General features: G+C 48.8%; 1 protein-coding gene across 1 annotated transcript; it reads left to right on the top strand.

Annotated features, from left to right (window-relative positions):
- Positions 1-9,331: 9,331 nt before the first annotated feature.
- On the top strand, positions 9,332-10,636 carry LOC149370542 (uncharacterized). Its single transcript, XM_089583612.1, has one exon. It carries the CDS (start codon positions 9,332-9,334, stop codon positions 10,241-10,243), a length of 912 nt encoding a protein of 303 aa, XP_089439738.1. The 3' UTR covers positions 10,244-10,636.
- Positions 10,637-11,167: the final 531 nt, after the last annotated feature.

Raw genomic sequence — 11,167 nt, 5'->3', positions numbered from 1 at the left:
CCAGCGGCATTTATACTCCCTGGAGAACAAGCTTCCGCTGTGTTCCGCTCTGCAACCGCAAGTGACGAATCGGAAGAGTGGTTCTGAGGGGCTCCAGTGTGCGACAGCTCGAGGAATACGAAGCTCTTTCCCTCACCAATTTCAATGCGATGATATCTCCACGATTTGTAGGGAAGGCACACGAGTGACGGGTTGCCAAACAACATCTCGAATGTTGAAGGTGCCCCTGCCACGGAAGGCCCGGCTTCGTCTTGAATTTCAGTGGCGTTGGCGCTGCCACCGCCGCGCACTGGTGCCGGCATGTGAGACTCCTGGACCTCGTCGCAGCTGGGGCTGACACGTAGAGCCGTTTTTCTTTTTCGCTGGGGAGAGAAGCTGTCCCTCGGCTGGCCGCTTTCAGCTTTTTAGTGTTTTAGAAAGATAAGCAGGGCAATCGGGAAACCTCGTGGGCGCGGCGTCCATTGCAAAAGATGGCCGACGAGGAGTCCTTACCAGTATATGTTCATTGTGCTCCGCTGTTCAAGTCTTGGACACAAGGTGAGGCTCGAAGTGTCGCTCACACACATAGTCTGTCAATTCCAGAAGCCCGTCCTTTCTTGGGATGGCGCGTCGCCACGCGTTTAACCGCTCTTCATCCCTCGGTGCTGAAAAGCGAGAGGACTTCTCGCGGCAGGATTTGTGTCCTGGAGAGCAGCGAGGAACGAAACCCTTTTACCCATCACACAACACACGTGTGATGGAAAATATAATGGGCAAAAAAAGACATGTGGCATAAAAACAAGCGCGGCGATCCCTACCTCTCCTCCTACTGCAATCGCCGGCCTACACGCCGCCCACGTGCCCGCTGACCCCCTAATCTGCTAGCGCCATCTCATGACGCTCCCAGAAAACACGAGCCGACGGTCGTCCACATCGCCTGCTGGAAAGGTCACACCTATTATATTCTTCCACCGTGACCTCGGGTGACCGCCGTCGCGCTGTAGCTACGCTGACCTTGTTTCAATTGATTGAAATTGTCGTGACGTCACAGTGCGCGAATTTAAAAAGGGGCCAACTGCACTTTGGCTAGTAAGCATGCCACCAATTAAAGGGATCGTATAGCGATGACGCGCGCCGTCGTCCATAGAAGTAAGCAACTCGTCGCACTGCCGGCGGGAGCCATCAGAGTCTTCTTTCGCCCGCGAGGCGGCCTCTCCCTGGAGAAGCTCCCGGCTCCCAGTATCCTGCAGGCACTTCACTCGACGCTCAGCTGTTCAGTGACAGGCGAGTTGCACATAAGAATCCATCCAACTAACAACACCTTCACAGTGGCGACGGTAGCGGAGGCAACAGCTCTGGCATTGGTCAAAATTCAGCAAATAACTTTAGATGGACAGCAATACCCGGTAGCCGCGTACATCGTGGCCAGCAGCAGTCAAGGGTGTTATTTCGCGGGCGTACTGGAATGAGACACCTGACCAAATCCTTAGTTACTTGCTGTACAGAAACCCCGAGGCTAACATTATAGCGGCCCGACGCATGGGAAAAACAGCGTCCATCCTAATCACCTTTGCCTCAGGTCCTGTGCCTGTCACAATTAAATATATGTGTGTGGTACACCGCTGCACCAAATACAAGCCTAGCCCCGACGCCTGCACAAACTGCAGGAAACCTGGACACAGGTACGACTAGTGCCCTCTGCCGAAGGCTGGACTCTGCCCGCGGTATGGCGAGAAGCACACCCCTCAAGAGACCCCATGCACGCCAAGCTGCATTCTTTGTGGTGGTTCCCACCTTACCGGTACCGGCTCGTGCAAAGCCAGGAACTCTCCACCTCGTAGACAGACCGCGACGAAACCCAAGCAACCAGTGCTCACGCCAAATGACTTTCCAGCGCTAGTGCCTCATCAAGATCGCCAGTGAGCCTGGACCAAACCCACCAGTACACCCCAAACCTCACAGCGGGAGGAAGAGATAGCTCACCTGCAGGAAGAGGTAGGGCAGCCATTAATTATATCCCTCCTACCGTTACTCCACTCACTCCTTCACTAACACCCCAACCCTCCACACCCTCTCCAAAAAAGAAACGCAGACCAGACGACATTCCAGACATAGATTCTAAATTAAAAACTTCGCCCAACAGCTACAAGCCAGTATTCTGGCTCAGACTCAAAATTACATTGAAGCCGCCATCACTAAGCTTACAGAAACGATTATCAGTCAGGTAACCCTTAGGGAAAAAGAGGATGTGCTTAAAATGCATTTCAAACATATTGTATTAATTTCATATTTATTTCGCATTTTTTTTTGTCCCTATGCTTAAACTGCAATACGAATGCTTTCTGAGTATACTACAAATAATATTTTGAACGTTCTTTAAAATGCGTGAAAAGTACATTTTTGCCCGCTTAGCATATTTACAATGCATTAAAAATATACTAAAAATATGCAATAAATACATAGATGTCATTAGAAATACACTAAAAATATACACTAAATACATTAAAAATATATCCACTTCGGCTTAAAAAATGTCTACTGGTCGGCTTAACAGAATGAGACGGGTTAATGCTTCAAGTTCAGAACAAATTGTACAAGTGCAGTTATCATCAACAACAATGTAAATGAGATCATAAGGTCACGTGATGGCATGGGAACGGCAAAGATACCTACACTGCAAATCATGACGCAAGTGCCTCAGCAAACAACAAATACTACGACAAGCGCCATACTTGGCTTGCGTTATATATACCCAGCGAGTGCGACGCACTATCTAGTCCGGTGAGGCCTTTTTTTGCGCAAAGGCTGTGGGCCCAAAAATTATCCCAGAAGTGTCCTACTGGTCGCGTTCGAATCGGGAGGCGATCGAGAACAGAATTGCTAGTCGAAACTTGCGTCAGAAATAGGTCAGCAGTCGAACTGTCAGGCCGACGGGACCCCGATGCCGACGCGACGGCGACGCCGACGATCGGCGGTCACGTCGGCCAACCTGGTCGTTCCCCGACTCCAGTCACACTGCACCGACGACGACGACGACGACGCCCCAACGACCAAGCGTCGTCCTAGTGTGACAACGCCGCCGACCAAAGATGCCGACGAGACCCGTCAGCCGACGTGTCTTGGGCAAATCGGTGGCCGAGCGAAAACATTCGCCGACGAAAAGCGAGTACCGAGCGCAGAGCGCGAAGTGCAATCATTATTTAGACAAATAATGCACGCGCAGCAACATTCATCAACCCATTTGGCCACTTGGCCGACGCGCCGCACCGATCGTCGCTTGCGAACTGCCGCCCCGCTGCAAGCAGGGACACACGGAGCGGTGAGCATCGCTGCGCCGCACTACACAAGCTCCGCCCGCAACCGGTGTCACACTTCGCCGCCGTACTGCAGTGCCTGAGCGCTGCTTGGGATGGTGTACAAATATCGCAAGAAAAGACCAGATCGCCTTGTCATCAGAAAGACTGCTCGAGCAGCCACAAAGCATGCCTGCTTATGTTTCGAGATTTCGGCAACGGCATCGCTCGCGGGCGCTCCGGGCGACGAGCTCTTCTGCTACCTGGTTGCCGTGGTCGTCGCTAGGCCTATAGCCTCTTTCGCATCGAAGCCGCAGCGGCCGGCGCTTCGGAAGTCGCCTGCGCTAGAGTGTACTAGAATAACCTATTCTAGTACACTCTAGCGCAGGCGACTTCCCAAGCGCCGGCCACTGCGGCTAGAATAACCTATTCTAGTACAATCTACCTGTCCTATAATAAAAGACCTACTATTCACATCGCTTTAGTGCGAGTTCGTCCCATAATAGAAGATAACTTCGATTTCCACGACACCTTCAGCAACGGAGCTAGTAGACGAGCCGCGTGCACGAAGCAGCAGCGTCGAGCTGTCGGGATAGGACAACGTCGGCGTGAGGTCGGCTGAGTGTGACACACGGGTCGGCCGACGGTTGCTATGTCGCCGACGCGACGGCGATGCGCTCGTCTGGCGACGAGCGGCGCTCGGTCGGCGTCTGCGCAGTGTGACAGACGCGCCGACGGCACCAAAATCGCTGCCGCCGACCATCGCTGCGGACTATAGCCAGACTGAAATCGGCCGATCGTCGGCCTAGTGTGAACGCGCCTTAAAGGGAGACTGAGGCGGTTTTCGAATCAGCTAATTTTTTAGAGTTTTGAAGTAGTGTCATTGCTGATCACGTCTGTGAAATTATTTTTTCGATTTTAGCCAAAACAGTGGCGCAATCACCAATTAAAAACGCGATGTTTAAATCTCCCGCGCCGCGCGCGACCGCAGGAGAGGAGAACAGCGGAGAGGGAAACCTCGTCCATGTCGGCCAACGTGACGTCATGTTGAGGAGCCGGGGATACTTCGGCGCACCCGAGAGAGCTTTCAGCGCGCGTTGTTTCTCGTGCTGCATGCGTTGTTCCTCGTACTGCGTGCGTTGTGACGTACAAAGCGTGCCAGCCGACCTTGAGAATCAGATTCAACACGAGGTACTACTCTGCTTTCGTGTCCACGAACAACTACGCCCGCGACTGTGTCGTCTTCCACTGTTTTCCGCAAGATCATACGCTCGCAGCGCAAGCGCTCGCTGCTTTGACGAAGAATTCAAGCCGACCAAAGCAAGCGTACTCTGCTCGAAGCACTTTCGTGACACCGGCTACATGCAGAGCTTGTCCCTAATGTGATCTCTGGAGATTTCTGTCGCGGCTGAACTAGATTCAACACGAGGTACTACTCTGCTTTCGTGTCCACGAACAACTACGCCCGCGACTGTGTCGTCTTCCACTGTTTTCCGCAAGATCATACGCTCGCAGCGCAAGCGCTCGCTGCTTTGACGAAGAATTCAAGCCGACCAAAGCAAGCGTACTCTGCTCGAAGCACTTTCGTGACACCGGCTACATGCAGAGCTTGTCCCTAATGTGATCTCTGGAGATTTCTGTCGCGGCTGAACTATGACGCAGTTCCTTTCATTTCCTCGCGCATGAGAGGCGTGTCACCATTTCGAAGAAGCGCCTCTTCTAAAAGCAGAAACATGCTCACTAGAAACACTCCCCTGCAGAAACCTAATAGAGGCTCAAGCATGTGTTGCTCTTCTCAGCTTATAGGTGCGGCCAGACCACCTGAGGCGTGCTCAGCAGGCTCGGTTAGTGATTTTGTACTCGGTTCGACGTGTCCAAGCAAGCAAGCAAAACACAATAAAGCAAAACAAGCAAGCATTGAAGCTCTTCATATGCGGCATCTGGTTTAATCGTATTTGAGCGATTAAAATGAAAGCGTTCGACGTTCTGATTTCGGATGCAAATTTAACAGAGAAATGAATGCCAACCAAGTTTGTGCAAAAAAACAATGTCTCGCAACATCAGTTGGTTTCTTCTTCAAGTTGTGGCAGCGAACGAGTTGCAGCTATCTTGGCTTTTAAACACACATATAGTTGGCCACTACTTCACTGAACATAAACTGCAAATCTAGGAAGGGCGAACGTTTCCGAGCCAGCGATTAATATTTTCTGGCATCTGCTGAACGCGCCACGAGTGAAGCAGCAGCCTTGTGCGCGTATTTAGCTTGGTTTCCAGCGCACAATGATTCCTTCAATATCTTGTGGTCACATGCCTCGCAGTGCTTGGCCACTGCGCTTCGCTAATTTTGACATCAGCTTTGTGCTGCTTCATCGTTTCCTTGAAATACTTTCTTGCCCCAACCTACGCCGGGTAGTGAGAATAGGATTTTTTGTACACAGCGCTTTGGGCCTTTTCTTTAGGATGACGCTCTTTCGGGCGAGCCAGGAGGCGTCCGGTGGTGGTAATTGACTTGAGTATTGTTCGCACCCCTTCCTTTCCGAGAATACCAGCCGAGGTTGTGCTGGCACCTTTTACGCATGATCTGCGTACGTGTCTTTCACGCTAGCGTATGCTTGTGCTAGGCGTAGAATTTTTTGCTCGTGTCTTTTTTGCTTTCAGGTGATACATGGAATGAACAAACTGTAGTATCCTTTTCTTTAGAGGTCAGTAAAAAAATAGTCGCCATATTCGCTTTTACAACGCCACGGAAAGCTGCGATCTGCACTCAGCGCAGCGCCGGATCCGCATCGGCAGCTTCTCCAGTCCTCAAAGTGACGTCACGACCTCGCTTGACCAATCACGGGCGGCGGCGCGCCGCGCGGCGTGCCCCGCGGCAGAGGCCGCATATTTCTGCTAAAAAAGGCAATTCGCGCTTGTTTTTGCCTTATTTGGATGCGATATTCGAGCATACAGCATGAAAAACTATAGGACGCCGCTGCCAGCCTGATTTTCAAAAAAAGTGCTTCAGTCTCCCTTTAAGGCGCCTTTGCCGGTATCATGCCATCACGTTCTCCGCACGTAGTGTAAAGAAGTGGTGATTACCTTCCTGCTAGAAGTTACCATAAACGAAGGGACTTCAGAACAGAAAAGGCTTGGGCAGGTTGGTAATTCATTGCAACACAGTAATCATAGCGCGGGAACAACGCAGGCGTTCTCGTCCCGTCTCGTCCTTGTCCTGCATTGCTCCCGCGGTATGATTACTTTGTTGCAACGAAAGGACGACAGAAAAGGGAGAGTTTTCATTGTTCCCTGAAACGTCATTTCGAGCCCAAGATTGTTCCACGGTAGCTTGAAGGGTACTGCAGATATGTTTACGCACGGACTGCCCATTAATTGCGTATTTACGAAAGTACACTTTAAAAACATTGCCAAAACCAAAATGCGATTTCCCCAAACTCGATTTCGAGCATTAGGTTGTTGAACGGCAGCTTGAAATGTGCTGCAATTATGCTAAGGCGGACTGCCAATTTGCTAGAATTTAAGTACTATTTGGAAGAACTGATTGCGTATTTACGGAAGTACACTTCAAATACGTTGACAACATTCAAATGCCATTTCACGAAACGTGATTTCGAGCACACGACTGTTCAACGGCAGCTAGAAGTGTGCTGCAAATACATTTAAAAGGACTGCCCGTTTGTTAGAATTGAAGTATATTTCTGATGAATTAATTTCATATTTCCGAAAATACACTTTTAATACAATGACAAGATGCTAAAACTGCATACATATTTTTTCATGCATTTGAAAAGTGCTCGAAGTATGCTTTAAGTGAGGTATTTTTTGCATATTTTAAGAATATATTTCGAATACCAAGCATGAAATTTCAGGAACGTATTTCCTACATATTTTTAGTGCATTCACGAATACAAAATATGTTTAAAATACAATCGAAATAGCCCACCATATATTCCAAACGTATTAGTTTTTGCTAAGGGTTAACCACTGCCGTTCTGCAACAAATTCTACAAATAATTGCTGGAATGTCTTCACATATCCCAGCTAGCAACCCTATAGATGCTCCCATCCTTCGCCCCCCCCCCCCCCGCCCCCCTCCAGCATGGCCAAGCTGACGGGCAATATCTCCAATTAAGCATCCTACAATGAAACAGCAGGGGTTTTCGTCGCAAACGAGACCCCCTGCAGCAGCTCCTGTCTGCTTCTTCCACACCCCCTGATATAGTAGCACTTCAGGATGTTGGCACATATCTTTCCCTGCCAGGATACGCTCTGGTACCCTCAGACACCACTCCAAACCACAGGGTTACAACGTATCTCCAACATTTTGTACCATACGCTTGTCATGTACTAACCTCGCCGGTAGCTCACACATTCCTAGAACCTAGAATTAATCCCCTCCACTCACAGATCTCATCCACTCTTCATCCTCAACGGTTACCTCCTTCCGAGGCAGCCGGTCTCAGATTTAATCTCTCTGATTAAAGCCTTCTCCAACGCTGCAAAAAAAGGCCCCCTCATTGCATTAGGTGACTTCAACTGCGCACATGTAGACTGGGGGTACACAAGCACTAACAAGAGAGGAGGGGAATTGCGCAACACCCTTCAGATGCACGGCCTGTCCATATATAATGATCTGAGCACACCTACAAGAATAGGCAACAATGTCACTACCGACACTAGCCCAGATCTTACTTTTGGTCGCAACCTTCCCACACCGGTCTGGACGAACTCAAATGAGGCCCTGGGCGGTAGTCATTGTATTATAACTATACAGCTTGACCTCGCCAAAAAGCTGAAAAGTACAGTGTACGAATTGCCAGCTGGGATAATCTTCGAAAGCACAGAAAGGCCAAAACATTAGAATCCCCCTTTAACCTCCACACATGGATGACAGAGCTGAAACAGGATGTCCAGGCATTCACGCAAACGTTAGACGCCACCCACGAGACTCCTTTTGCAGATAGTCGCTTAGAGCACCTAATCCAAGCTCAAAACAGTATCCTCACACGCTTGAAAACCTACAATCAGAATCGGAAACTTCAGCTAAAATTAGCGCAACTAAAAAAACAAATAGAAGAGCAGTGCCACACTCAGTGAATCTAACTGGCACCAATTATGTGACGGATTACGAGGTAATCTCTGCTCCAACAGGGCCTGGCATCTTCTACGACATGTGATAGACCCCACTGAAGCTAGAAAGCTAACTCGACTTTTACTCAAAAGACTTACCCATCAAAATCAACAAAATCATCAAGCACTGTTACGCCAACTTCAATCAACTTATACCACTGTGGGCCAAGCTGTATCATATCCCGACTATGTAGGCTCCGATCAACCCTCCCTCGAAGCCCCCATTATGGAGGTTGAAGTCAGAGCAGCCTTTATGAAGCTCCGAAACTCAACCCCTGGGGAGGACCAAATCACAGATGTCATGCTCAGAAATCTAAATGACCGTTCAATTGGCAGCAGCGGCACCGACGAGCGAGCAGCATCTCAAGCCACATCTTCATTGTGATCTTGCAGATACAGAGCTGCATTGACTGTTCGGGCACATGCGCATCGCTGGTGATCAAGAACGACGCCTATCACCCTGGAAGCTGCCTTCCTACGCCGCTAAGACCAACACCGAGCGCTGACATCGACGGAAGGCTACAAATACAGTGAGACTGGACTGGCCGATCGCATTGGCAGCAGCGGCACCGACGAGCGAGCAGCATCTCAAGCCACATCTTCATTGTGATCTTGCAGATACAGAGCTGCATTGACTGTTCGGGCACATGCGCATCGCTGGTGATCAAGAACGACGCCTATCACCCTGGAAGCTGCCTTCCTACGCCGCTAAGACCAACACCGAGCGCTGACATCGACGGAAGGCTACAAATACAGTGAGACTGGACTGGCCGATCGCATTGGCAGCAGCGGCACCGACGAGCGAGCAGCATCTCAAGCCACATCTTCATTGTGATCTTGCAGGTTAGTGGAAGTCAGGTCCACATATCAATGTTTTAGGTATCATTTCAATCGCTGCTGCTGCTGCCAAGGTGTGACGTTTTGTGACAATGCCCCCACATTTGCAGTGCTCTGTGTGTTCTGTAGATTGCACTTCGTCAGATGGCACTATTGACTGCAGTGAGTGTGGTCACAGATACCACACTGGGAAATGCGCCGGAATTACCGATGCTACGCTCAAAACAAAGGGAGAAGAATACCGTAAAGCCTGGCGCTGCATCTTCTGTAGGCGCTCGAAAGCACGCACGCCGGCTACGCAGGATGCAAAACTCGCCAGTGATGATAGCGTGGATCTGATGATCTGGATGATGGCAATTAGTGATAAGCTTGACCAGCTGCTGCCTCTTAAAGAAACGATTGACGGTATCGAAGACTCATTGCAGCTGTTAAGCGACCAGTACGATGATTTGCTTTCACGCACAGAGCGGAACGAGCGCGAGGTGAAAGAACTAAGGAAGAGGGTGGAAAAGGTCGAAACACAGAATGATGATGTCGCTCAACTGAAAGATGACATTGATGACCTTGAATGGAGGAGCCGCCGCCTCAACCTAGAATTTCATGGCATCCAAGAAACTGATAAAGAAAACCTGTTGGATAAGATAAATGCACTGACTGCCCAAATTAAACTTCCTGCACTCTCAGAGAATGATGTAGTGGCAGTTCACCGTCTGCCAGCAAAAAAAGATAAGATCCCAGGCATAATTTGTCGTTTCGCAAGGCAAGCTGACAAGGACGCGTGGTGGCAAAACAGAAAGAAACTGCAAGAAGCAGACGGAAATATCTTCGTGCTAGAAAACCTAACGAAAAGAACCCGTGCACTGTTGTTCGAAGCTAAGAACTGGGCAAAAGTTAAGAAATACAAATACGTGTGGCATAGCAATGGCCGAATTCTGGTACGAAAGGCTGATGGACTGAATGCCGAATTGGTATCGAGCGTTGGCGACCTGGAGAAGCTTGCCTAAAGGCGGATGACCCATGGATATGGCGTCCTACGTTTTGCCGCACGACTTCCAGAAACACATAGGGAAACCGTTTTTGCAGTCATTCAAATGCTTTCATCTGAACATAAGATCAATCAAATATAAAAAATTAGGTCTGGATTTACTTCTTGATGAGCTAAATGAGTCACTAGATTGTGTATTGCTAACTGAGACATGGTCAACGGACAGCACCGACGTTTATAGACTTGCTGGGTATGAATCTTGTTACTTAAATCGCTCCTCTGGAAGGGGTGGCGGAATTTGCATTTTGATAAACAAAATGTACGACTATGAACTGCTTGAAAATTTTTCCATCGTTACAGATGATTATGAAATTGTATCTGTTCTTGTTCACAACAATTTGTTGGTAGTTTGTTACCGTCCTCCACGTGGAAAGATGGCGCCTTTCTTTGACTACTTAGAAACGCTGTTCTCCTTTGTTGATATTAATCGTTATAGTATTATATTTGGTGGTGATATTAACATAAATATGATGAATGCTTCTTTGCAAACTGACTTTTCTGTTTTGTTGAACACGCATGGTATTAGGAACACTATTGATATGCCGACGAGAGTGACAGAAAGTTCATCCTCATTAATTGATGTGTTCCTTACAAATATTGACACATGTAGAATCAAAGCGGGTGTACTTACGTCAGATCTCAGTGATCACTTGCCTATATTTTTGTGCGCCAAAAGTCAGTTCAGCAAAAATAAAGCACGACATACATATTTCGTTCAACATATGACACACTGCAACCTTTCCAAGTTTTATAGCAAAGTTTCACGCACTTCGTGGGATCAAGTTTTTGGTAGCGAAGATGCGAACGTTGCTTATGACACATTCATGAAAATACTGAAACCAATCTATGAGGAGAGTTTCCCTTTAGTAGCAAGGAAGAACGG

The sequence above is a fragment of the Amblyomma mixtum genome, chromosome 1, assembly GCF_055824585.1.
Source record: "Amblyomma mixtum isolate Tamu chromosome 1, ASM5582458v1, whole genome shotgun sequence".
Lineage (NCBI taxonomy): Eukaryota > Metazoa > Arthropoda > Arachnida > Ixodida > Ixodidae > Amblyomma > Amblyomma mixtum.
Note: the sequence above shows the minus strand (reverse complement) of the source record. Positions and strands in the feature narration are given on the sequence as shown.